Genomic DNA, 27,773 nt, shown 5'->3' on the forward strand with positions numbered 1-27,773 from the left:
AAAATCCCGGTTTTTGTGAGCAGCGGGGCCGGAGCCCGGGGGGCCCCGCGCGTGTCCCGGGGCTGGGGCCGCGCTCGGCGCTGCGAGGAGCGCTGGAAGCGGCGGAGCTGCCGCAGGAGCTGTGGAGGGGCTGCCGGGGGAGGGGGAGGAGGAGGAGGAGGAGGAGGAAGATTTGCGATCGACCGCGGCAAATGCGGCAGATTTTGGGGGCGCGGGGCTGGGCTGGGGGCGCCGGGGAGAGGCTCGGCCTCGCGCGGGGGTTCGGGGCTGGCGAGGAGAGGAGAAAAGCGGAGGATGGGAAATGTCCGAGGGGGCTGCAGGAGCTCCCGGAACGGCTGCGTCAGCTCCCGGGAGCTGCGGGGTTCGGGGCACGGCGCCGAGCCGTGCATGCGCCGGGCCGGGAGCATCCTCTGCAGCGGGGGCTGTGCCAGAGCTGCAGCCCCGGGGCTCGGGGTCCTGCTCCCCCCGGTGGGGCCGGCCCGGAGCCGCCTCCTCCCAGCCCCGATCCCGTTCCCTTCGCCGGGAGCGCCGCTCGCCGCCCACTCATCCCGGAGCTCGCTGGGATGTGGCAGAGCCGAGCCCGGGAGCTGCTGCCGAGCGCCAGGCGCTGCCAAAGCCCCTCCCAAGGACAGCTCTGGTTTGAGGGGACACCGGAGCCTCTCGTGGTGCTGGGCTCTGGCTCCGGGACAGGGGGGCTGTCCTAGGGGTGCAGCAGTCGGGAGCTGGGACAGGCGGGGGGGGTCCGTGTCTGCCCCAGCTCCAGTGAAATCACCCAAGGTGGAAACCCAGCACCCCAATGTCCCATCCCAGCACCCCGAGGTCCCATCCCAGCACCCCGAGATCCCATCCCAGCACCCCGAGATCCCACCCCAGCACCCCCATGTCCCACTCCAGCACCCCGAGATCCCATCCCAGCACCCCGAGATCCCACCCCAGCACCCCAATGTCCCACCCCAGCACCCCAAGATCCCACCCCAGCACCCCAAGATCCCACCCCAGCACCCCAATGTCCCATCCCATCACCCCAATGTCCCACCCCAGCACCCCGAGGTCCCCGGATCGCGGCCGTGCGGCTGCCATGTGTGACCCCAGTACTGGGGACAAGCAGAGCCCGGGGTGGGGGATTGGAGGCTTTGTTTGGATCGGCTCTTGCAGCAGAAAACGTTCCCTGGTAAATCAGGCCAGGGCTGCGGGCTCCGGGCCCCGGGCGGCGGCGGGGGGGGGCGGCCGGGCCCGGCCGGTGCCTCGGGGCCGTTCGGGGGCCCCGGAGCGCGCCGGCTCTGCCGGGAGCGGCTGCGGAGCTGGGACAAGCTCATCCTTCCAGAGCCGCTGTCAAAGGGGCTCTCGCGGGCGGGAGAGGCCACAGGAAATCCTGGATCAGGGAATCGGATGCGGCGGGCTGGGAGCGCGGGGACACCGAGGGGCCCGTCCTGTGGCACCGGCGCTGGCACCGTGTCACCCCCGGGAGCCTCCCGCAGGAGGAGGCAGCGGCTGCCCGGGGAGGGTGGGCACCTGTGGGTGTCCCTTGTGCCACCCTGCTCTGTCCCGATGGCACCGGCATCCCTTGGGAGCCCTGGCTCCGGCTGCTGTGTCCTGCTGTGTCCCTGTGTCCCCCTGTCCTGTGTCCCCTGTCCTGTGTCCCATCCTGTGTCCTGTTGTGTCCCTGTGTCCCCTGTCCCGTGTCCTGCTGTGTCCTGTGTCTCCTGTCCCGTGTCCTGTGTCCCCTGTCCTGTGTCCTGCTGTGTCCTGTGTCCCCTGTCCCGTGTCCTGTGTCCCCTGTCCTGTGTCTCCTGTCCCGTGTCCTGTGTCCCCTGTCCTGTGTCCTGCTGTGTCCTGTGTCCCCTGTCCCGTGTCCTGCTGTGTCCTGTGTCTCCTGTCCCGTGTCCTGTGTCCCCTGTCCTGTGTCCTGTCTCCTGCTGTGTCCCCTTTCCTGTGTCCCTTCAGCTGCATCCCGTGTCCTACATCCCATATCCCGCTCTATCCCGCTGTATCCGTGTCCTGTATCCCGCTGTATCCCATATCCCGCTGTATCCGTGTCCTGTATCCCGCTGTATCCCGCTCTATCCCGCTCTATCCCGCTCTATCCCGCTCTATCCCATATCCCGCTCTATCCCATATCCCGCTCTATCCCATATCCCGCTCTATCCCGCTGTATCCGTGTCCTGTATCCCGCTCTATCCCATATCCCGCTCTATCCCATATCCCGCTCTATCCCGCTGTATCCCATATCCCGCTCTATCCCATATCCCGCTCTATCCCATATCCCGCTCTATCCCGCTGTATCCGTGTCCTGTATCCCGCTCTATCCCATATCCCGCTCTATCCCATATCCCGCTCTATCCCATATCCCGCTCTATCCCATATCCCGCTCTATCCCGCTCTATCCCGCTCTATCCCATATCCCGCTCTATCCCATATCCCGCTCTATCCCGTATCCCGCTCTATCCCATATCCCGGTCTATCCCATATCCCGCTGTATCCCGTATCCCGCTCTATCCCATATCCCGCTCTATCCCATATCCCGCTCTATCCCATATCCCGCTCTATCCCGCTGTATCCGTGTCCTGCGTCCCGCTGGCAGCCGGCTCATCCCGGCTCGGGGTCCCGTGAGTTCGTCCTGCCGGGAAGGGGCTCTGGGGGCCCGAGGGGCCCGGCCGGTCCCCGCTGCTGCTCCCGCACGGCTCCGGGGGCCGGGAGCCGCTGGGGCACCGGGAGCCGCTGGGGCACCGGGAGCACCGGGAGCCGCTGGGGCACCGGGAGCCGCCGGAGCACCGGGAGCACCGGGAGCCCCTCCGGAGCACCGGGAGCACCGGGAGCCTCCAGAGCGCCGGGAGCCTCCAGAGCGCCGGGAGCCCCTCCGGAGCACCGGGAGCTGCCGGGGCACCGGGAGCCGCTGGGGTACCGGGAGCTGCTGGGGCACCGGGAGCACCGGGAGCTGCTGGGGCACCGGGAGCACCGAGAGCCTGCGGAGCACCGGGAGCCGCTGAGGCACCGGGAGCACCGGGAGCTGCCGGGGCACCGGGAATCACTGGGGCACCGGGAGCTGCCGGAGCACCGGGAGCCGCTGGAATACCGGGAGCCGCTGGAACGCCGGCTGCTGCCTCCTGCCAGGGAACAAATGAGATGTGATGGCGCTCCCGGGGCTCCCGGGGCTCCCGGGGAAACATGTGCTGGATGTGTAATGGAGCGCGGGATCTGCCCCCGGAGCTGGCCCGGCTGCGGCGGCTCCGCTCGCATCCCGATTTTCCCGAGTCTCGGGCGGGAGGAAGGAGAGAGGCCGCTCCCTCCTCGGCCCTGGATGCCCTGGAGCGTGAGATTGGATTACCGCACTTGGCAGGCGCTCGGCTTTGGGCTGCTCCTGCCGAGGGAACATCCCGGAGCCGGGAGAGGCCGGGGCGATCCCGGGGGCTTTGCCGAGCCCCGGCGGTCCTCGGTGTCTGCTCGGATCTGAATTCCTCAAATCCCGCTCTCCCTGCGGCCCCGGCCGGCACTGCCGGGCAGAGGGGGCTGGAGCGGGGCCAGCTCTGCCTGCGGCTCCTGGGATGCGCGGTGTGGGATCCGGGATGAGCCGCAGCTCATGGAGCCCCGGCACTGGGGGAACTGGGCTGTGCTGGGAGCGGGGGGAGGTCCCTGTCCTCTGCTGGGAACATCCAGAGGCTCCACTCGGCCGGGCTGGAGAACCGGGAATGTTAAACACGAGTGGAGCTGGAGCCAGCCTGGGAGAGCTGGGAATGTTCCCCTGGAGAGGAGAAGGGTCCAGGGAGAGCTTCCAGAACATTCCAGGGCCTGAAGGGGCTCCAGGAGAGCTGGGAATGTTCCCCTGGAGAGGAGAAGGATCCAGAGAGAGCTTCCAGAACATTGCAGGGCCTGAAGGGGCTCCAGGAGAGCTGGGAATGTTCCCCTGGAGAGGAGAAGGGTCCAGGGAGAGCTCAGAGCCCCTGCAGGGCCTGAAGGGGCTCCAGGAGAGCTGCAGAGGGACTGGGACAGGGCTGCAGGGCCAGGAGCCAGGGAATGGCTCCCAGTGCCAGAGGACAGGGCTGGATGTTGGGAATTGGGAATTGGGAATTGCTGGCTGGGCTGGAATTGCCAGAGCAGCTGTGGCTGCCCCTGGATCCCTGGCAGTGGCCAAGGCCAGGCTGGAGCCTGGGGCTGGGAGCAGCCTGGGCCAGTGGGAGGTGTCCCTGCCATGGCAGGGGGGCACTGGGGGGGCTCGGGGGTCCCTTCCCTCCCAAACCATCCCGGGATTCCTGGACATTTTGATCCCGATTAGTTTCACTCCCACCATGGGCTGTCCTTGCTCCCTCCTCCCTGAGCATCATCCCAGTGTCCGGCTGGTGCTCCTGCCCCTCTGGAATTGCCTCTGGAATGATCCGCAGGGGGCTGAGCCCTGGCACAGGACACACATGGCTGGCAGTGCCCGGGGGTCACCATGTCACCGTCCCGGGACCCCCGGGACAGCCAGGCTGGAGCTGGGGCCGCTCTCTGTGCTGGGCATGGCTGGCAGCGCCGGTGGCACCTGGCCCTTGGTGTGCCCAGGTGTGCCCAGGTGTGTTTGGGTGTGCCCAGGTGTGCCCGGGTGTGCCCCATTGTGCCCAGGTGTACCCAGGTGTACCCAGGTGTGCCCACACTCCGTCTCTGTCCCCAGGTGATGCAGGTGCTCAACGCCGACGCCATCGTGGTGAAGCTCAACTCCGGGGACCACAAAACCATTCACCTGTCCAGCATCCGACCCCCGCGGCTCGAGGGGGACAGCACCCAGGTGACAGGGAGGGGACGGGGAGGGGACAGCGCCTGGGGACACTGCAGGGACTGGGAGGGGACAGGGGACAGCACCCAGGTGAAAGGGAGGGGACAGGGAGGGGCCAGCCGGGGGCCGGGAGTGGCTCTGCGTGGAGACCCCTCCCCATGGGGCTCCTGCTCTCTCTGGGGTGAGCGAGCCCCCCTTTCCCGTCCTGTGGGATCCCAATCCCGTGGGATGCAGGAGGGGCTGGAACGGGCTCTGGTGGCTGCGGGAGGCGGCTCCGTCCCTCTTTTCCTGCCCCTGTTCCGTGGCTGCTCCGGAGCGCTGCGGGACGTTCCCATGGGATTTGTGTCCCAGCCGTGGGGCAGCCCCGGGAGAGCTGCCGGAGATGGCTCCAGGCGAATGAATCCCTGGATTCCCTCCCGGGGCCGTGGGGCGGGCCGGGCTCGGGGAGCTCTGCCCCATCCCGGAGCAGCTCGTGATGCCGTCAGGAGCCGGAGCGCTCGCGCCGGAACGTCGGGAAGCGTCGGGAAGCGCCGCGTTGTTCCCGCACAGTTTGCTCCCGGCTCTGTGTTTGAGCTCTCTCAGGCCGGCAGGGACACGAAAGCGCCGGGATGAGCCAGGAGCGGGCGCCAGGAGCGCCCTTGACCCTGCTCGGAGCTCCGGAGCTCTGTGGGAAACAGGACACGGCTCCGATCTGTGCTGAGAGCCCCTGACCCCGCTCGGAGCTCTGTGGGAAACAGGACACGGCTCCGATCCGTGCTGAGAGCCCCTGACCCCGCTCGGAGCTCTGCGGGAAACAGGACACGGCTCCGATCCGTGCTGAGCATCCCTGACCCTGCTCGGAGCTCTGCGGGAAACAGGACACGGCTCTGATCCGTGTGGTGCCCCTGACCCTGCTCGGAGCTCTGTGGGAAACAGGACACGGCTCTGATCCGTGTGGTGCCCCTGACCCTGCTCGGAGCTCTGTGGGAAACAGGACACGGCTCTGATCCGTGCTGAGAGCCCCTGACCCCGCTCGGAGCTCTGCGGGAAACAGGACACGGCTCTGATCCGTGCTGAGAGCCCCTGACCCCGCTCGGAGCTCTGTGGGAAACAGGACACGGCTCCGATCCGTGCTGAGCATCCCTGACCCCGCTCGGAGCTCTGTGGGAAACAGGACACGGCTCCGATCTGTGCTGAGAGCCCCTGACCCTGCTCGGAGCTCTGTGGGAAACAGGACACGGCTCCGATCCGTGCTGAGAGCCCCTGACCCTGCTCGGAGCTCTGTGGGAAACAGGACACAGCTCCGATCCGTGCTGAGCATCCCTGACCCCGCTCGGAGCTCTGCGGGAAACAGGACACGGCTCTGATCCGTGCTGAGCATCCCTGACCCTGCTCAGAGCTCTGCGGGAAACAGGACACGGCTCCGATCCGTGTGGTGCCCCTGACCCTGCTCGGAGCTCTGCGGGAAACAGGACACGGCTCCGATCCGTGTGGTGCCCCTGACCCCGCTCGGAGCTCTGCGGGAAACAGGACACGGCTCCGATCTGTGCTGAGAGCCCCTGACCCCGCTCGGAGCTCTGCGGGAAACAGGACACGGCTCTGATCCGTGCTGAGCATCCCTGACCCCGCTCGGAGCTCTGCGGGAAACAGGACACGGCTCTGATCCGTGTGGTGCCCCTGACCCCGCTCGGAGCTCCGGAGCTGTGCCAGGAGTTGGGATGAGGGATCGGCCCCCATGTCACACATGGAGCGTCCCTGACTGCTCAGAGCTCGGTGCTGGGCTGGAAACTGGGATCAGGGATCAGGGATCGGGGATCAGGGATCGGGGCCTGTGTCACAGAGGCTCCTTCATCTCTCACAGCTCTAGGATCAGGGATCGGGGATCAGGGATTGGGGCCTGTGTCACAGAGGCTCCTTCATCTCTCACAGCTCTGGGATCAGGGATCGGGGATCAGGGATCGGGGATCAGGGATCAGGGATCGGGGCCTGTGTCACAGAGGCTCCTTCATCTCTCACAGCTCTGGGATCAGGGATCGGGGATCAGGGATTGGGGCCTGTGTCACAGAGCCTCCTTCAGCCCCTCACAACTCTGGGATCTGAGATAACGGATCAGGGATCAGGGATTGGGGATCAGGGATCGGGGATCAGGGATTGGGGATCAGGGATCAGGGCCTGTGTCACAGAGGCTCCTCCGGAGCTGCTCCAGGAGCCGGGATGAGGCTCCCATCCCCGTGTCCCTTTCCAGGAGCGGGCTGTGGCTGCAGGAGCCGGGCTCTTGCCGCTGTGTCCGGTGATCCCAGCCCAGCAGGGGCTCCTCAGGGCACGGATTTGTCCCCTGCTGCTGCTTTTCCCTCTGGTGCTGCATTCCCTCCATGGCCGATGCGCTCGGAGCTGTGGGATCACCGAGCTCCCGAGACCCTCGGAGAGCCTGCCTTCTTCTGGCACATCCCCACTCATCCTCATCCTCTTCCAGTGTCTCTGGAGATGCCAGGAAGGTTCCTGGGGAGGTTTCTGGGGAGGTTCTGAGAAGGTTGCAGGAAGGTTCCTGGGAATGTTCCTGGGAATGTTCATGGGAAGGTTCTGAGAAGGTTCTGGGAAGGTTCTTGGGAAGGTTCTGGGAAGGTTCCTGGGAAGATTCCTGGGAATGTTCCTGGGAAGGTTCCTGGGGAGGTTTCTGGGGAAGGTTCTGAGAAGGTTGCAGGAAGGTTCCTGGGAATGTTCATGGGAAGGTTCTGAGAAGGTTCCGGGAAGGTTCCTGGGGAGGTTCTGAGAAGGTTCCTGGGAACGTTCATGGGAAGGTTCCTGGGAAGGTTCCAGGAAGGTTCCTGGGGAGGTTCCGGGAAGGCTCCTGGAAGGTTCCTGGGAAGATTCCTGGGAAGGTTCATGGGGAGGTTCCTGGGAATGTTCCTGGGAAGGTTCCTGGGGAGGTTCCTGGAAGGCTCCAGGGGAGGTTCCTGGGAAGGTTCTTGGGGAGGGTCCAGGAAGGTTCCTGGAAGGTTCCTGGGAATGTTCCTGCCTGTGCACAGGACGGGGCCGAGCCAGGATTGCTCCAACCCCACCTTTTCCCGGCTGTTTTCCACCCTGGAGCACCACGGGCCGGCCTGGTGGGTGACAGCTCCCGAGGTGACCCCGCGTTGCTGTGGCAACGGGAATTTGGCAATCCCTGGATGGCGCCGTGTTCCGGCCACGCGGAATTCTGGATCAATTCCCAGAGCTGCCTCTTCCCGCTGCTCCTCTGGCATCGGCTCCGCGGGGCCCGGAGCTGCCACGGGCCGGGGGCTGGAGGGGAGCAGTGGGATCTCCTTGGGATCAGCGGGATCTCCTCTGGATCAGTGGGATCTCCTTGGGATCAGTGGGATCTCCTCTGGATCAGCAGGATCTCCTCTGGATCAGTGGGATCTCCTCAGGAGCAGTGGGACCCCCTCTGGATCAGTGGGATCTCCTTGGGATCAGCGGGATCTCCTCTGGATCAGTGGGATCTCCTTGGGATCAGTGGGATCTCCTCAGGAGCAGTGGGATCTCCTCAGGAGCAGTGGGATCTTCTCCGGATCAACGGGATCTCCTCTGGATCAGCAGGATCTCCTTGGGATCAGTGGGATCTCCTCTGGATCAATGGGATCTCCTCTGGATCATCGGGATCTCCTCAGGAGCAGTGGGATCTCTTCTGGATCAGTGGGATCTCCTCAGGAGCAGTGGGATCTCTTCTGGATCAGCGGGATCTCCTCAGGATCATCGGGATCTCCTCAGGAGCAGTGGGATCTCTTCTGGATCAGCGGGATCTCCTCAGGAGCAGTGGGATCTCCTCAGGATCAGTGGGATCTCCTCAGGAGCAGTGGGATCTCTTCTGGATCAGCGGGATCTCCTCTGGATCAGCAGGATCTCCTCTGGATCATCGGTATCTCCTCTGGATCATTGGGATCTCCTCAGGATCAGCAGGATCTCCTCTGGATCATTGGGATCTCCTCTGGATCAGTGAGATCTCCTCTGGATCATTGGGATCTCCTCAGGATCAGCAGGATCTCCTCTGGATCAGCAGGATCTCCTCAGGATCAGCAGGATCTCCTCTGGATCAGCAGGATCTCCTCTGGATCATTGGGATCTCCTCAGGATCAGCAGGATCTCCTTTCGTGTCCTGTTCTGCTCCCGGTTCCGCTCCCGTTAAATCCCGGTTATTGCTCCCTGGCTTTTCATCTTTGCGCAGCGTTCCCGTCCCTGTCGTTAACGGCGCTGTCGTTAATTAGCCGGCAGTGCAATTAGTGATGGCTCCGCCCCTCCCCTTCCACCCCAGCAGTTAAAGTGATGGAAAAAACATCCAAGAATTCCAGAAGGGACCGGATTCCCCCTCTCTGGGGCTCGGGGTGGGGATCCCCACCCAGCTGCCGTTCCAGAGGCGGATCCGGAGCTCAGGGAGCGCGGACACGACTTTTTATGGATCAGACGTCAGCACGGACATCGCTCCGGGGGTGTGGAACGTTCTCCATGGGTGTGGAACGTTCTCCATGGGTGTGGAATGTTCTCCATGGGTGTGGAATGTTCTCCATGGGTGTGGAATGTTCTCCATGGGTGTGGAATGTGTTCCATGGATGTGGAACGTTCTCCATGGATGTGGAACGTTCTCCATGGGTGTGGAATGTTCTCCATGGGTGTGGAACGTTCTCCATGGGTGTGGAATGTTCTCCATGGGTGTGGAACGTTCTCCATGGGTGTGGAATGTTCTCCATGGGTGTGGAATGTTCTCCATGGGTGTGGAATGTGTTCCATGGGTGTGGAATGTTCTCCATGGATGTGGAATGTTCTCCATGGGTGTGGAATGTTCTCCATGGATGTGGAATGTTCTCCATGGGTGTGGAACGTTCTCCATGGATGTGGAATGTTCTCCATGGGTGTGGAATGTGTTCCATGGGTGTGGAATGTTCTCCATGGATGTGGAATGTTCTCCATGGGTGTGGAATGTTCTCCATGGATGTGGAATGTTCTCCATGGGTGTGGAATGTTCTCCATGGGTGTGGAATGTTCTCCATGGATGTGGAATGTTCTCCATGGGTGTGGAATGTTCTCCATGGGTGTGGAACGTTCTCCATGGGTGTGGAACGTTCTCCATGGGTGTGGAACGTTCTCCATGGGTGTGGAATGTTCTCCATGGATGTGGAATGTGTTCCATGGGTGTGGAACGTTCTCCATGGGTGTGGAATGTTCTCCATGGGTGTGGAACGTTCTCCATGGGTGTGGAACGTTCTCCATGGGTGTGGAACGTTCTCCATGGGTGTGGAATGTTCTCCATGGATGTGGAATGTTCTCCATGGATGTGGAACGTTCTCCATGGATGTGGAACGTTCTCCATGGATGTGGAATGTGTCCCATGGATGTGGAATGTGTCCCATGGATGTGGAACGTTCTCCATGGGTGTGGAACGTTCTCCATGGGTGTGGAATGTTCTCCATGGATGTGGAACGTTCTCCATGGGTGTGGAATGTGTTCCATGGGTGTGGAATGTTCTCCATGGATGTGGAATGTTCTCCATGGGTGTGGAATGTTCTCCATGGGTGTGGAATGAGTTCCATGGATGTGGAATGTTCTCCATGGGTGTGGAATGTTCTCCATGGATGTGGAATGTTCTCCATGGGTGTGGAATGTTCTCCATGGATGTGGAATGTTCTCCATGGGTGTGGAATGAGTTCCATGGATGTGGAATGTTCTCCATGGGTGTGGAATGTTCTCCATGGGTGTGGAATGTTCTCCATGGATGTGGAACGTGTTCCATGGATGTGGAACGTTCTCCATGGGTGTGGAATGTGTCCCATGGATGTGGAACGTTCTCCATGGATGTGGAATGTTCTCCATGGATGTGGAACGTTCTCCATGGGTGTGGAATGTTCTCCATGGATGTGGAATGTTCTCCATGGATGTGGAATGTTCTCCATGGGTGTGGAACATGTTGGGATTTACAGGAAATCCATGGGAATATTTACGAGGTCTGAGCATTTATTGGAAATCAGCAGGGGGCGTGTCGGGAACAGGGACAGGAGGAGAGGGAACAGCCTCAGGAATTTCCCCATGGAAAGGGGGTCAGGCCCTGGAAGTGCCCAGGGAGGTTTGCAGTGCCCATCCCTGGAGGTGCCCAGGGAATTCCTGGAGGTGGCACTCAGGGGACAAGGAGGACATCGGGCACAGCTGGCACTCGGTGACCTTGGAGAGCTTTTCCAGCCCCAGGGATCCCGGGATTCTGTGATCCATATAAATCCTAGGAACATACATCCCTTTATTTAGTATAAAATACAAAACACATGAAAGGCAATTTGGGGCTGATTCCAGGCTTCCCTGGAAGCTTTTCCCCCTCTGTGGGCTCTTCCCAGCCTCTCATCGGAGCAGGAGCGCTGGGATGTCGCAGCTCCGTCGGGAATCCCATCCCGCCCTGCCGGGCGCTAATGGCTCCGGATGGAGGAGACGGGAAGTGACAGATGGAAAAGGGAGCGATGGAATCCTGCAGCCTCTCCTCATCTCCAGCCTCTCCTCATCTCCAGCCTTTCCTCATCTCCAGCCTCTCCTCATCTCCAGCCTTTCCTCATCTCCAGCCTTTCCTCTCCAGCCTTTCCTCATCTCCAGCCTCTCCTCATCTCCAGCCTCTCCTCATCTCCAGCCTTTCCTCATCTCCAGCCTCTCCTCATCTCCAGCCTCTCCTCATCTCCAGCCTCTCCTCATCTCCAGCCTTTCCTCATCTCCAGCCTTTCCTCATCTCCAGCCTCTCCTCATCTCCAGCCTCTCCTCATCTCCAGCCTTTCCTCTCCAGCCTCTCCTCATCTCCAGCCTCTCCTCTCCAGCCTTTCCTCATCTCCAGCCTTTCCTCATCTCCAGCCTCTCCTCATCTCCAGCCTTTCCTCATCTCCAGCCTTTCCTCATCTCCAGCCTTTCCTCATCTCCAGCCTTTCCTCTCCAGCCTTTCCTCATCTCCAGCCTTTCCTCTCCAGCCTTTCCTCATCTCCAGCCTTTCCTCATCTCCAGCCTTTCCTCATCTCCAGCCTTTCCTCATCTCCAGCCTTTCCTCTCCAGCCTTTCCTCATCTCCAGCCTTTCCTCATCTCCAGCCTTTCCTCATCTCCAGCCTTTCCTCATCTCCAGCCTTTCCTCATCTCCAGCCTTTCCTCTCCAGCCTTTCCTCATCTCCAGCCTTTCCTCATCTCCAGCCTTTCCTCATCTCCAGCCTTTCCTCATCTCCAGCCTCTCCTCATCTCCAGCCTCTCCTCATCTCCAGCCTCTCCTCATCTCCAGCCTTTCCTCATCTCCAGCCTTTCCTCATCTCCAGCCTTTCCTCTCCAGCCTTTCCTCATCTCCAGCCTTTCCTCATCTCCAGCCTTTCCTCATCTCCAGCCTTTCCTCATCTCCAGCCTTTCCTCTCCAGCCTTTCCTCATCTCCAGCCTTTCCTCTCCAGCCTTTCCTCTCCAGCCTTTCCTCATCTCCAGCCTTTCCTCTCCAGCCTTTCCTCATCTCCAGCCTTTCCTCATCTCCAGCCTTTCCTCATCTCCAGCCTCTCCTCATCTCCAGCCTCTCCTCATCTCCAGCCTCTCCTCATCTCCAGCCTCTCCTCATCTCCAGCCTTTCCTCATCTCCAGCCTTTCCTCATCTCCAGCCTTTCCTCATCTCCAGCCTTTCCTCATCTCCAGCCTCTCCTCATCTCCAGCCTTTCCTCATCTCCAGCCTCTCCTCATCTCCAGCCTCTCCTCATCTCCAGCCTCTCCTCTCCAGCCTTTCCTCATCTCCAGCCTTTCCTCATCTCCAGCCTTTCCTCATCTCCAGCCTCTCCTCATCTCCAGCCTTTCCTCATCTCCGGGCGTCGGATGAATCCCGGGAGCGACGGCCCCGGCACCCGGCTCCGTCTGGGAACAGCACGGATCGGGATGGAGACGGATCTCCCGCTGCTCCAGCTGCTGCAACAGCTGGAAAAGCTCGCCTGGATGGTTGGAATCTTCATCAGGATAGCGGGAATCTCACTGGGATGGATGGAAAACCTCGCTGGGATGGCTGGAATCTCTCACTGGGATGGCTGGAATTTCAAACTGGGATGGCTGGAATTTCACACTGGGATGGCTGGAATCTACCTGGGACTGCTGGAATCTCTCTGGGTTTGCTGGAATCTCTCACTGGGATTGCTGGAATCTCCCTGGGATTGCTGGAGTCTCCCTGGGATGGCTGGGATCTCTCTGGGATTGCTGGAATCTCACTGGGATTGCTGGAATCTCCCTGGGTTTGCTGGAATCTCTCCCTGGGATTGCTGGGATCTCACTGGGATGGCTGGGATCTCCCTGGGATTGCTGGGATCTCTCTGGGATTGCTGGAATCTCCCTGGGATTGCTGGAATCTCTCTGGGTTTGCTGGAATCTCTCACTGGGATTGCTGGAATCTCACTGGGATTGCTGGGATCTCCCTGGGATTGCTGGAATCTCACTGGGATTGCTGGAATCTCTCTGGGTTTGCTGGAATCTCTCACTGGGATTGCTGGAATCTCACTGGGATGGCTGGGATCTCCCTGGGATTGCTGGGATCTCCCTGGGATTGCTGGGATCTCACTGGGATGGCTGGGATCTCCCTGGGATTGCTGGGATCTCCCTGGGATTGCTGGAATCTCACTGGGATTGCTGGGATCTCCCTGGGATCCCCATCTGGGGCTGCCAGTGTGGGATGCTCCAATCCTTGGGATGCTCCCGGTGCCTGTGGATGCAGGGAACCATTCCCGAGGCTCAGCCCCCGGAGCCTGCGGCGGGGTTTGGGATCCATCGGATCTGGAGATGGATCCATCCTCCCTGGAGCCGTCTGCCGGCCCTGGATCCATCGGGAGGTCTCATCCCATCCCCGTTCCTCGGGATGGAAGGAGGAGCCGATTCCCGGGAAGAGCGAGAGGGGCTCGGACCCGCCGGATCCACCCGGGCCGGTTCTGCCCCGGAGCTTCCCGGGGTGTCGGTGCCAGCAGCGTTCCAGAGTTCGGGATCTCTCCGTTCCCGTTTCCCGTTCCCTCGGATCAGCCGCGTTCCCGGCCCCGCCAGCCGCTCCGGCGGAATTTTCTGGAGCACAGATCTGCTCCAACCCCCAATTTATCTAAATGGATCTGTTAATTGGGAGTTGTGCGGAGGAGGGGGAGCGGAAGGCGCGGATCCCGATGGAACGGGCGGCGTGGGGCCCTGGAGCTCCGGCCCTCGGGAGCGCTGGGAATATCCCGGCTCCTTTCCCGGGACCCCCTGGCACAGCCAGGATCAGGCTGGCCCTGGAGGTGAGGGATTCCCCAGGGGAGGTCGGGATAGCCCTGGGACACTTCCAGACGTCTTTTCCCGGGACGCCAGGCTGAGGCTCCCCGGTTTTCCACGGCTGTGCCCCCCAGCAGGGATCCGGGATTTGGGATGGGGGATCCTGCTGCTCCGCCAGCGCCCCGGCAGGGAAAGGCCGGCGGCACCGGAGAGCTGGAAATGGCTTCGGGAAGAGGGAGAACAGATGGATTTGGGCTCGGGGAGTTTTTTTCCCAGCTCTGGGAGGAGCTGCGTGTGGCTCCCTTGGCTTTCTGCTGACATTCCAAAGGCAGGGAGCTGCTGGATCACCCGGGCCCCGCTCCTGCGGGATCCTCGCAGCCGGGGATCGGCATCCCGGCTGGAACGTGGAACATTCCGGGGGTGGTGCCGGGGGGGTTCCTGTGTCCTGCAGATCCCAGGGGCTCCCGCAGGTGCCAGGCCTGGACTCCTGGATTTGGGATTTTTGTGTGCCGGGAATGTCGAGGCCGCTGCGTGTCCCTCATTCCCTGGGAGAGGGGCGTGGATGTGGCCGTCCTGCTCATCCAGGATTCCAGCAGATCGCAGGGAGTGTTTGAGCCAAACCCCTCAGAGCTGCTGCTTTCCCTGTCCCTCGCCGCTTCCCGGGATATTCCCGTGGGATCGGGAGAGCTCCGAGCCTGGAGCTGCGCCAGCCTCGCCGGAGGCAGGGCAGGGAACGACCTTGGAGCCAAGGGCAGCTCCGCTTTGAGGCCGCTCCCGTTGGATTTATAAATCCAGTTGGATTTATAACCCTGCGGGGGAGCCGGGAAAGGAGCCGGGAAAGGAGCCGGGAAAGGAGCCGGGAAAGATCACATCCCACCCGTTTTTAGCAATCCCAGCTGCTCCATCCCTGGAAAAGAGCCGCCGCTCCCGGCTCTGAGCCACCCTGCATCCCCGCGGGGAGCCCGGGGCCCGTGGGTGCCGCTGCCAGATGGTCCGCAGGTGTCCTCCGGGAGCTTTTCCAGGGAGCAGCCAGCTGGATTTTGGGAAGAGGGCGGCTGCACGGCTTGGCAGCGCCGTGCCGGGAGCTGGGAACGTTCTGGGGCCCTGCAGAGGCTGATGGCACAGCCCTGCCAGGGAGGAGGGGCTGCCACAGGCGGCGTTTTCCAGCCGGGAACGGCTCGGTGGGATCTGCCAAGGCCTCGGGGGTGGGGGATGGAGGCACCGGCACAAATCCCTGGGACTGCGGTGCCGGGGCTGCGGCTGCCCCTGGATCCCTGGGAGTGCCCAGGCCAGGCTGGAAACACCGAGGGCTTCCAGTTTATTTTATCCCAAATATCAGAAAAAATTCTTTACTGAGATGAGGAGGCTCCAGGGAGAGCTTCCAGAACATTGCAGGGCCTGAAGGGGCTCCAGGAGAGCTGGGAATGTTCCCCTGGAGAGGAGAAGGGTCCAGGGAGAGCTTCCAGAACGTTCCAGGGCCTGAAGGGGCTCCAGGAGAGCTGGGAATGTTCCCCTGGAGAGGAGAAGGGTCCAGGGAGAGCTCAGAGCCCCTGCAGGGCCTGAAGGGGCTCCAGGAGAGCTGCAGAGGGACTGGGACAGGGCTGCAGGGCCAGGAGCCAGGGAATGGCTCCCAGTGCCAGAGGACAGGGCTGGATGTTGGGAATTGGGAATTGGGAATTGCTGGCTGGGCTGGAATTGCCAGAGCAGCTGGGGCTGCCCCTGGATCCCTGGCAGTGGCCAAGGCCAGGCTGGAGCCTGGGGCTGGGAGCAGCCTGGGCCAGTGGGAGGTGTCCCTGCCATGGCAGGGGGGCACTGGGGGGGCTCGGGGGTCCCTTCCATCCCAAACCATCCCGGGATCTTTCTGGTGACAATCCTGGAGGAACCGGGGCATCCCCAGCTCGGCCGAGCCCCCCGTGTCCCCCCCTGTCCTTGTCCCTGCCTCGAGGTCGGTCCCGGAGCCGTTCCCGGGGTCCGGGGGTTGAATCCGAGGCCTCGCTGCCGGCAGTTCCCGCTGGGAACGGGGACAGGATGCGCACGGAGCCGGTGGCGGCCGCGATCCGCGGCGTTTGTACTACACAAATCGCTCCGCACTCAACGAGCATGAAAGATTAACGAGGAACAAAGCCGTGAACTCATCCGGAGCCGCTCCCGCTCAGTCCCTGCTCCAGGGATCGCCTCATCCCGGCCTTGTGTAACACACCGGGCTCCGAGCGCTCCGCACGCGACTTTAATGGATTCTAAATATTGGCAGAGCCGGGAGAGGAGGCGCGGGGGCAGCGGAGTTCCCGGATCAATATTTAATGGGAGCCGCAGTCAGCGTGTGCTGGGAGCCGGGATGTGCCCTGCGGGCAGCAAGTGCTGCGATTCCCTCCATTCCCGAGCAGCTGCCGGAGTCCTCCCCGCTGGAGAAGCGGCTCTGGAAGCGGGGTTGGATCCCGGGCAGCGCAGGGAGCTCGGATCCGCCGGGGGGGACCCGGGGATGGGCCCCGCTCGGAGCTCCCAGGCCTGCTCCGGCTGGGATTCATTTGCGAGCTGGCACAGCTGGGCTCCTGTATGGATTTATTTCAGCTGCTGGCATCACGGCTCAGAGAGCAGCGGCGGAACGGGAGCAGCCCCCGGGCCGGAGCGGCAGCAGGAGCCGGGCTGGTGCCGGAGCAGCCGGGCACGAGCTTTGCCAGCAATTACGGAGCAGCTTTTCCGTGCGGCCCCGCTCGGCCCATCTGCTGCTGGAGCTGCCGCTGGCAGGAGCGGCCCCCGGAGACCCGGCTGTGCCAGATCCTTCCCCGGCCGCCTCCTCCCGCCGGGCGCTCGCGTTCCGCTCCGGAATTCCTGCCCGGCGTTGCGACACCGATGCTCGGAGGGGATCCTGGCACCTGCCAGCTCACATTCCCGGGAATGCTGCTCCGGGAGCCGCTCCAGAGGTTTGCTCCGTGCCCAGCCCCGGCTGTTTCTCGCTCCGCTGGACGAGCGTGAAAACGCCGCCGGGAGAGCGGAGCTTTGACCTTCTGAGCTCCTCGGGAGCTGCCGGAATTCCTCAGTGCACGGAAAATTGCGCCGAGTTGGAGCAGAGCCTCGGCGCTGGCACAGAGCTGAGCTCTGCAATTAACGCTCCGGCCCTCGTGCCTCGGGAATCGATCCCTGGGTTTGGTGTGGGATGAGCCTGCGCTGGCTCCGTTCCCGTCTCCCGGCTCGGGAGCCTCTGCTCCGTGCGGGAAGAGGGGGCAGAGCCGGGCCCGCGGTGCCGGCACCCCCGGCAGGACGGGGAAGCTCCGGCCCCAGGGCCCCAGGGATCCCATCCTGGTTCTGTCCTGCTCCCGCTTCGGAGCGGTCCCAGCCGGGCCAGGGCTCCGTGTTCATCCCAGGGCTCCCATCCCACGGCTCCATGTTCATCCCAGGGCTCCGTGTTCATCTCAGAGCTCCGTGTTTATCCCAGAGCTCCCATCCCAGGGCTCCGTGTTCATCCCAGGGCTCCGTGTTCATCCCAGGGCTCCGTGTTCATCCCAGAGCTCCGTGTTTATCCCAGGGCTCCGTGTTCATCCCAGGGCTCCCATCCCAGAGCTCCGTGTTCATCCCAGGGCTCCGTGTTTATCCCAGGGCTCCGTGTTCATTCCAGGGCTCCGTGTTCATCCCAGGGCTCCCATCCCTCCCCGCTCGGAGCCTCCCCAGCCCCGGCAGTGCCGGGGGGTTTGATCCAAACACCCCCATTCCTGCAGCTCCCAGAATCGGCAATCATGAATATTCCCCCTCCGTTAGCGCCGGCTGTGTTTGGTGCCAGACGTTTGGAGACGTGAGGGATGGATGGGATGGAGCGGGGATGGATTGGGAACGGCCCCACGGCTCCAGTTGCTGCGCTCCGGTGGCACCGGCACCCCTGGGGACACCGGGGGCGCCTCAGAACCCCCCGAAATTCCCAGAGCAAGCGGCAGAGCCGTGGGGAGCCTTGGGAAGGATTTTCCATGGAGGAGCTGCCCTGGATCCATCCTGGCTGTGCTGGGATCCTGGATCCATCCCTGGATCCATCCTGCCTGTGCCGGGATCCTGGATCCATCCCTGGATCCATCCTGGCTGTGCTGGGATCCTGGATCCATCCCTGGATCCATCCCTGGATCCATCCTGGCTGTGCCAGAGATCCTGGATCCATCCCTGGATCCATCCTGGCTGGGCTGGGATCCTGGATCCATCCCTGGATCCATCCCTGGATCCATCCTGGCTGTGCTGGGATCCTGGATCCATCCCTGGATCCATCCTGGCTGTGCCAGGGATCCTGGATCCATCCCTGGATCCATCCTGGCTGTGCTGGGATCCTGGATCCATCCCTGGATCCATCCCTGGATCCATCCTGGCTGGGCTGGGATCCTGGATCCATCCCTGGATCCATCCTGGCTGTGCCAGAGATCCTGGATCCATCCCTGGATCCATCCCTGGATCCATCCCTGGATCCATCCTGGCTGGGCTGGGATCCTGGATCCATCCCTGGATCCATCCCTGGATCCATCCCTGGATCCATCCCTGGATCCATCCCTGGATCCATCCTGGCTGGGCTGGGATCCTGGATCCATCCCTGGATCCATCCCTGGATCCATCCCTGGATCCATCCCTGGATCCATCCTGGCTGTGCTGGGATCCTGGATCCATCCCTGGATCCATCCCTGGATCCATCCTGGCTGTGCCAGAGATCCTGGATCCATCCGGACTTCTCCTGGACCTGCTGGCACAGCTCAGCCCCTGGGGCTGCTGAGGGGGTCTCAGGGTGTCCTGTGGCAGGGCTGGGGTGACAGTGACAGTGACGGTGACGGTGACGGTGACGGTGACAGAGACAGTGCTGGTGACAGTGACAGTGACAGTGCTGGTGATGGTGATGGTGACAGTGACAGTGCCAGTGACCGTGACAGTGCCAGTGAAAGTGCCAGTGACAGTGACAATGACGGTGACAGTGACAGTGACGGTGACAGTGACAGTGACAATGACAGTGCTGGTGACAGTGACAGTGACAGTGACAATGACGGTGACAGTGACAGTGACAGTGACAGTGACAATGACGGTGACAATGACAGTGACAGTGACAGTGCCGGTGACAATGACAGTGACAGTGCCGGTGACAGTGACAGTGCCGGTGACAATGTTAGTGACAGTGCCGGTGACAATGTCAGTGCCGGTGACAGTGCCGGTGACAGTGCCGGTGACAGTGACGGTGCCAGCTCAGTGTGTCCCTGTCCCCTGCAGAGGGGAGGCAGCTCCGCTCTCCTGAGCTCTTCCCTGGCTCCCGGCCCCGCTGTCCCACTTTTCCACAGCTGCTTCTCCTCCTTCCCGTCACGTGCGGCGGCTTTGGATCGCTCCGGGCTGGGATCTGGGATCTGAGCTGGGATCTGGGCTGGGATCTGGGCTGGGATCTGAGATCTGAGCTGGGATCTGGGCTGGGATCTGAGCTGATCTGAGCTGGGCTGAGCTGGGCTCTGAGCTGGGCTCTGAGCCGCTCCCTCATTCCAGCTCTCCCCGTTCCTGCCCTGACCCCGCTCCAGAGGATCCACGGGAATGACCCGGGAGCGGGGACAGAAGGGGCTGGGAGTCCCCAAATCCAGGGCAGGGATGGCTGGAGGGGCAGCCCCGCTGTGCATCCCTCGGGATCTGCGGTTCTCCTGGAATCCGGGATAACGGCAGGGATCTCCTGGAGGGACAGCCCTGCTCCGCATCCCTCGGGATCTGCGGTTCTCCTGGAATCCGGGATAACGGCAGGGATCTCCTGGAGCCTCCTCCCGGAGCCCTGGAGTGGCCGTGCCTGGCAGCAGCTGCCGGCTCCATCCCTGTGCCTGTTCCCGTCCCCTCGGTGACGGTTTTGGGAAGCAGAGGCATCTCCCGGTGTCCGGATCATCCCCGTTCCGGGAACGCTGAGCCCGTTTTCCCTCTCCTGGGCGTGGAGCAGCCGGAACCCCGCTGGATTCCAGTGGATCCGCCCCCCAATTCCAGCTGCCAGGTTTGGGATCCTGGAATGCCGAACCCCAATTCCAGGTGCCAGGTTTGGGGTGTCCAGGATGCACCCCCCAGTTCCAGGTGCCAGGTTTGGGATCCTGGAATGCCGAACCCCAATTCCAGGTGCCAGGTTTGGGATCCTGGAATGCACCCCCCAATTCCAGGTGCCAGGTTTGGGATCCTGGAATGCCGAACCCCAATTCCAGGTGCCAGGTTTGGGATCCTGGAATGCCGAACCCCAATTCCAGGTGCCAGGTTTGGGATCCTGGAATGCTGAACCCCAATTCCAGGTGCCAGGTTTGGGATCCTGGAATGCTGAACCCCAATTCCAGGTGCCAGGTTTGGGATCCTGGAATGCTGAACCCCAATTCCAGGTGCCAGGTTTGGGATCCTGGAATGCCGAACCCCAATTCCAGGTGCCAGGTTTGGGATCCTGGAATGCCGAACCCCAATTCCAGGTGCCAGGTTTGGGATCCTGGAATGCCGAGCCCCAATTCCAGGTGCCAGGTTTGGGATCCTGGAATGCTGAACCCCAATTCCAGGTGCCAGGTTTGGGATCCTGGAATGCCGAACCCCAATTCCAGGTGCCAGGTTTGGGATCCTGGAATGCTGAACCCCAATTCCAGGTGCCAGGTTTGGGATCCTGGAATGCCGAACCCCAATTCCAGGTGCCAGGTTTGGGATCCTGGAATGCCGAACCCCAATTCCAGGTGCTGCTGAGGATCTGCATTCCAGCAGCCAAAGGAAATTCAGCACAAATCCAATTTCCTGCTGTGATTTCCACCTTTTCCTGGGCATTTCGTTGCTGAGGGGGACGCAGGCTGAGGGTGGATGAATCCAGGACAGGATTCCCGCGGCGGCGGAGCCGCGTGTCCCGTTTCTCCAGGCAGACCGGGATGCCTGGAGCAGGGAACGCTCCCGGCCGTGCTGGAGCTGCTGGCTCAGCTTTTCCAGGGATCTCGGCTCTCCTGGAGCTCCCGGGGAAGTCGGGCTCGGAGAGCAGCAAATTCCAGCGCCGCAGCGGGGAAATGACGGAGGGAGAAGCGCAGGGATCCGTGGAAGGAGCGGATATTTTGGGATGTCTCAATTTCCCCGTCAGCCCCAGGGAGGGGGCAGCGAGCCCAGGGCTGTGGGATGATGAATCCCCCGGGAATGGGCAGAGCCAGGCTCGCTGCTCCCCCGGTCATTCCTTGGGATTGGGGCCGGGGAGCCCTGATGGGGGAATTCCTCCCCTGTTCTTCCTCAGCCAGGAATGCTGGGATCACAAAATCCCGGGATAATTGGGGTGGTTTGGGGCCCCCGAGCCCCCCCAGTGCCCCCCTGCCATGGCAGGGGCACCTCCCACTGGCCCAGGCTGCTCCCAGCCCCAGGCTCCAGCCTGGCCTTGGCCACTGCCAGGGATCCAGGGGCAGCCACAGCTGCTCTGGCAATTCCAGCCCAGCCAGCAATTCCCAATTCCCAATTCCCAACATCCAGCCCTGTCCTCTGGCACTGGGAGCCATTCCCTGGCTCCTGGCCCTGCAGCCCTGTCCCAGTCCCTCTGCAGCTCTCCTGGAGCCCCTTCAGGCCCTGCAGGGGCTCTGAGCTCTCCCTGGACCCTTCTCCTCTCCAGGGGAACATTCCCAGCTCTCCTGGAGCCCCTTCAGGCCCTGGAATGTTCTGGAAGCTCTCCCTGGACCCTTCTCCTCTCCAGGGGAACATTCCCAGCTCTCCTGGAGCCCCTTCAGGCCCTGGAACGTTCTGGAAGCTCTCCCTGGACCCTTCTCCTCTCCAGGGGAACATTCCCAGCTCTCCTGGAGCCCCTTCAGGCTCTGGAATGTTCTGGAAGCTCTCCTGCATCCTTCCCTTCCCCAGGCTGGGCCAGTGGGAGGTGTCCCTGCCATGGCCGGGGGGCACTGGGGGCTCTCGGGGGTCCCTTCCATCCCAAACCATTCCCCCATTCTATCATTTATAACTTTATTATTTTTAGTTCTCCCTTGTGCTGAAGCAGCTCTGGTTATTTCCGTGCCGTCGCTTCCATCGTTCCCCGCCGTTCCCATTTGTCCTGCGGCGTTCCCGCTCCGGCTCCCGGCGGATCTGAGGCTCCCTGGGCCTTCCTCCCTGCCCAGGGGTGATGAGGATGATGGGGCAGAGGGGTCCTGGAGCCAGCAGGGAGCGGGGCTGTGGGGTCCTGATCCTGGGGGGCTCCGGGGGCTGCGGGGTCCTGATCCCTCCTCCCGGGGGGCTCCGGGGGTCCCGATCCCCGATCCGGGCTGGCTCCAGGAGCTCCGGGGTCCTGATCCCCGCTGGCTCCGGGGGGCTGCAGGGTCCTGATCCCCGCTCCGGGGGGGTTATGGGGGTCTGCAGGGTTCCGATCGCCGGGGGCTCCGGGGGGGTGCAGGGTCCCAATCCCGGGTGGCTCCAGGGGGCTGCAGGTTCCCGATCCCGGGGGGCTGCAGGGTCCCGCTCCCTGCCCCGGGGGGGGTTATGGGGGGCTGCAGGGTCCCAATCCCGGGGGGCTCCAGGGGGCTGCAGGGTCCTGATCCCGGGGGGCTCCGGGGGTCCCGCTCCCTGCTCTGGGGGGGCTCCGGGGGTCTGCAGGGTCCCGATCCCGGGGGGCTCCGGGGGGCTGCAGGGTCCCGATCCCGGGGGGCTCCGGGGGTCCCGCTCCCCGCTCCCAGCGCTGCCGTTTCCAGCTGGCAGCTCCCGCTCTCCTCCCGCTCCTTCTGCCCTGGCGCTGGGATTTGATTAGCTCTGCTAATTACTTTACAAATAATGAGCTTCCCTAATTGCGCCGGCAGGGCCGGGGGGGGGCTCTCCCCACCTGCCGCCCCTCGGGACCCCCCGGAACTGGGGGGGAAAAACCCGGAACGCGCTCGGGGAGCCGGGAGCTCCTCCGGGGGGATGGGGCCGTTCCCCCCGATCCCAGCGCCCCGGAAAAGCGGGAAGCGCGTTCCTGTTCCCTCCGGGACGGATCTCTGGGATGGAATTCCCACCCGGCTCATCCCTGGCGGGTTCAGCCCGGGGTGAAGCGTGGAGCGACATCGCTGGGGAGCCAGCGGCCCTTCCCGGGAGCCTGGGATTCCATGGATTCCTCAGAGCCTGGGATTCCATGGATTCCTGAGAGCCTGGGATTCCATGGATTCCTCAGAGCCTGGGATTCCATGGATTCCTGAGAGCCTGGGATTCCATGGATTCCTGAGAGCCTGGGATTCCATGGATTCCTGAGAGCCTGGGATTCCATGGATTGTTTGGAGCCTGGGATTCCCTGGATTCCCGGGAGCCTGGGATTCCATGGATTCCTCAGAGCCTGGGATTCCATGGATTCCTGAGAGCCTGGGATTCCATGGATTCCTCAGAGCCTGGGATTCCATGGATTCCTCAGAGCCTGGGATTCCATGGATTCCTGAGAGCCTGGGATTCCATGGATTCCTCAGAGCCTGGGATTCCATGGATTCCTGAGAGCCTGGGATTCCATGGATTCCTGAGAGCCTGGGATTCCATGGATTGTTTGGAGCCTGGGATTCCCTGGATTCCCGGGAGCCTGGGATTCCATGGATTCCTCAGAGCCTGGGATTCCATGGATTCCTCAGAGCCTGGGATTCCATGGATTCCTGAGAGCCTGGGATTCCATGGATTCCTCAGAGCCTGGGATTCCATGGATTTCTGAGAGCCTGGGATTCCATGGATTCCTCAGAGCCTGGGATTCCATGGATTCCTCAGAGCCTGGGATTCCATGGATTCCTGAGAGCCTGGGATTCCATGGATTCCTGAGAGCCTGGGATTCCATGGATTCCTCAGAGCCTGGGATTCCATGGATTCCTCAGAGCCTGGGATTCCATGGATTCCTGAGAGCCTGGGATTCCATGGATTCCTCAGAGCCTGGGATTCCATGGATTGTTTGGAGCCTGTGATTCCCTGGATTCCCGGGAGCCTGGGATTCCATGGATTGTTTGGAGCCTGGGATTCCCTGGATTCCCGGGAGCCGTTCTCCTTGTGGGAGAAGGATTCCATCCAGAGCAACGGAGCAGGTTCTCCCCCACCCCGGGATCTCTGGGATCTCTGGAATGTGGAGCTGGATTTGCCATCCCGGCTCTGGGAGAGTTTCCAGCTGTTCCAGCTGTGCCCTCGGGAAGGGGCCGGGAGCGGGACCGGGAATGCGACATTCCATGTTCAGTCCCCCCTGGAATCCCGATGGAAGCTGCTGCGGAATTCCCTGGAAACGGGGCTTTTAATGAGGCTGTTAATTGGGAGAGAGAGGCGGAATTGTCTCCCCGGGAGGAGCTGCCGGCCCTGGGGGGCTCTTGGGGGAGGAGGGAATTCGGGAATTCCCCTCCGGAGCCGCCAACCGGAGCGTTCCCGTCAAATTCGGGATGGAGATCCGGGAGCGAAGGGAGCGCGGCCCCCCCTGCTCCGACCTCGCCGCTCACGTTAATTAAGTGAGCCTCAGATTAATTAACTTCTCAGTGGCTGATGAGTCTCCCCGGCAGCCGAGGAGAGCCGGGACCGGAATTTCATGGAATTCCAGGAGCCCGGGATGGGATGGGATCCATAGGATGGGATCCATGGGATGGGATCCATGGGATGGGATGGGATGGGATCCATGGGATGGGATTGATGGGATGGGATGGAATGGGATGGGATTGATGGGATGGGATCCATGGGATCCATGGGATCCATGGGATGGGATGGGATCCATGGGATGGGATTGATGGGATGGGATGGAATGGGATGGGATTGATGGGATGGGATCCATGGGATCCATGGGATGGCATGGGATCCATGGGATCCATGGGATGGCATGGGATCCATGGGATCCATGGGATCCATGGGATCCATGGGATGGGATGGGATCCATGGAATGGGATGGGATGGGATGGACGGGACCTTGGAGCCCATCCAGGACGGGCAGGGACATTTCCACCACCCCGGGCTGTTCCTGTCCGGCCTCTCCCTGAGCATTCCAGGGACAGCAGCCGCAGCTTCCGAGGTGATTCCATCCCCGGGATCCAACTCCCCCCTTGGAAAACGCCTTAAACCCAACAAAATCCCTCTCGGTGCCGGAAACCGCGGAGTTTGCCGCCTGTGGAATTCCGTTCCGTTCCCGCTGTTCCATTCATTCTGGTGTTTGTTTGGAAAAGCTCCGAGGTTTGAGCGGATTCCCGGAGCCGGGGGCTGCCGGGGCAGAGCTGGGGGCCCTGAAACCTTCCCAACATCCAGCTCCTGGCAGCGCCGGGAATTCCCACCGGGAATTCCCACAGGGAATGTTGGCACCGCAGCAGCAGCAGCAGCGGGATGGCAGCGCTGGGCCCGGAACATGCGGGGCTGCAACGGTGCCGCGGCGGGGGCTGCGCTGGGGATCCCTGCGTGGGGGGATCCCTGCGTGGGGGGATCCCTGCACTGGTGATCCCTGCGTGGGGGGATCCCTGTGTGGGGGATCCCTCTGTGGGGGGATCCCTGCGTGGGGGATCCCTGTGTGGGGTGATCCCTGTGTGTGGGATCCCTGCGTGGGGGATCCCTGCGTGGGGGGATCCCTGCGTGGGGGGATCCCTGCGTGGGGGGATCCCTGCGTGGGGGGATCCCTGTGTGGGGGGATCCCTGCGTGGGGGGATCCCTGCGTGGGGGGATCCCTGCGTGGGGGGATCCCTGTGTGGGGGATCCCTCTGTGGGGGGATCCCTGCGTGGGGGGATCCCTGCGTGGGGGATCCCTGCGTGGGGGGATCCCTGCGTGGGGGATCCCTCTGTGGGGGGATCCCTGTGTGGGGGATCCCTGTGTGGGGGATCCCTGCGTGGGGGATCCCTGTGTGGGGGGATCCCTGTGTGGGGGATCCCTGTGTGGGGGGATCCCTGCGTGGGGGGATCCCTGTGTGGGGGATCCCTCTGTGGGGGGATCCCTGCGTGGGGGATCCCTGCGTGGGGTGATCCTTTCTTGGGGTGATCCCTTCTTGGGGTGATCCCTCTGTGGGGTGACTCCTTGGGGTGACTCCTCTTTGGGGTGACGCCTTTTTGGGGTGATCCCTTTTTTGGAATGATCCCTTTCTGGGATGATCCCTTTCTGGGATGATCCCTTTCTGGGATGATCCCTTTTTCGGGTGATCCCTTTTTGGGGTGATCCCTTTTTTGGAGTGATCCCTTTCTTGGGGTGATCCCTTTCTTGGGGTGATCCCTTTCTTGGGGTGATCCCTTTTTGGGGTGATCCCTTTTTGGGATGATCCCTTTTTGGGGTGATCCCTTTTTGGGATGATCGCTTTGTGGGATGGTCCCTTTTCAGGGTGATCCCTTTGTGGGGTGATCCCTTTTTGGGATGATCCCTTTTGGGGGTGATCCCTTTTTGGGATGATCGCTTTGTGGGATGGTCCCTTTTCAGGGTGATCCCTTTGTGGGGTGATCCCTTTCCAGGCCGGTCCCAGTGGCTGCAGACCCCGTGGGGTTTTGGCCGGGGCTCCGGTCCTGCCTCCTTTGGGAATTCTCTGCCGGGATCTGCCGGGATCTGCCGGGATCTGCCGTCCCCTGGAGCTGGGATCGGGATTTCCCAGCCTGTGCCAGACACTGAGCTGAGCCATAAATCTGGAGTTCGTTAACGAGGATTAATTAGCGTTGGACGGGGCTTCGGTGTCGGAGCTGCGCCGTGACCTTGGCGAGGGCGGGAGCGTCCCAGGGCCGGATCCATCGGATCCCAACAGCACCAGGGTCCGGGAGAGATCCCGAGGGTGATCCAGGGGAGATCCTGAGGATGCTGTGGGAATGATCCTGAGGATGCTCCAGGGGTGATCCCGAGGAAGCTCCAGGGGAGATCCTGAGGGTGATCCAGGGGTGATCCCAAGGGTGCTCTGTGAGTGATCCCGAGGAAGCTCTGGGAGTGATCCCTGGATCCCGGGATCCCGCGGGCAGGGGCTGAGGGAGAGGCCGGTGCTGCCTCAGTGGCTCCTCAGAGCTCTCCCAGCTCCAGGGGCTGGAGCAGCAGCTGGGATCAGCTGTGGGATCGGCTGTGGGATCTGCTGTGGGATCTGTGGATCAGCTGTGGGATCGGCTGTGGGATCTGTGGATCAGCTGTGGGATCGGCTGTGGGATCGACTGTGGGATCGGCTGTGGGATCAGCCGTGGGATCGGCCGTGGGATCGGCCGTGGGATCGGCTGTGGGATCTGTGGATCGGCTGTGGGATCGGCTGTGGGATCTGTGGATCAGCTGTGGGATCGGCTGTGGGATCGGCTGTGGGATCAGCCGTGGGATCGGCTGTGGGATCGGCTGTGGGATCAGCTGTGGGATCGGCGGTGGGATCGGCTGTGGGATCTGTGGATCGGCTGTGGATCGGCTGTGGAGCAGCTGTGGGATCTGTGGATCAGCTGTGGGATCTGTGGATCGGCTGTGGATCGGCTGTGGGATCGGCTGTGGAGCAGCTGTGGGATCTGTGGATCAGCTGTGGGATCGGCTGTGGGATCGGCTGTGGGATCTGTGGATCAGCTGTGGGATCAGCTGTGGGATCGGCTGTGGGATCTGCTGTGGGATCGGCTGTGGAGCAGCTGTGGGATCTGTGGATCAGCTGTGGGATCAGCTGTGGGATCAGCTGTGGGATCGGCTGTGGGATCAGCTGTGGGATCGGCTGTGGGATCGGCTGTGGGATCGGCTGTGGAGCAGCTGTGGGATCTGTGGATCAGCTGTGGATCAGCTGTGGGATCGGCTGTGGATCAGCTGTGGGATCGGCTGTGGGATCGGCTGTGGGATCGGCTGTGGGATCTGTGGATCAGCTGTGGGATCGGCTGTGGATCAGCTGTGGGATTGGCTGTGGGATCGGCTGTGGGATCGGCTGTGGAGCAGCTGTGGGATCGGCTGTGGGATCTGTGGATCAGCTGTGGGATCTGTGGATCAG

At 62.4% G+C, this 27,773-nt stretch overlaps 1 protein-coding gene across 1 annotated transcript in view; it reads left to right on the forward strand.

The window, feature by feature from the left end:
* Window positions 1-27,773, forward strand: part of SND1 (staphylococcal nuclease and tudor domain containing 1) — a 96,917-nt gene that overhangs the window by 29,172 nt on the left and 39,972 nt on the right. Inside the window, exon 10 of the mRNA XM_088055716.1 lies at window positions 4,646-4,759. Within this exon, the coding sequence (XP_087911842.1) occupies window positions 4,646-4,759 (114 nt within the window). The remainder of the gene's footprint in view (window positions 1-4,645; window positions 4,760-27,773) is intronic.

Source organism: Pseudopodoces humilis, chromosome 5 (genome assembly GCF_049639895.1).
Source record: "Pseudopodoces humilis isolate 2021_Gansu_Grassland_sample_001 chromosome 5, ASM4963989v1, whole genome shotgun sequence".
Classification (NCBI taxonomy): Eukaryota; Metazoa; Chordata; class Aves; order Passeriformes; family Paridae; genus Pseudopodoces; species Pseudopodoces humilis.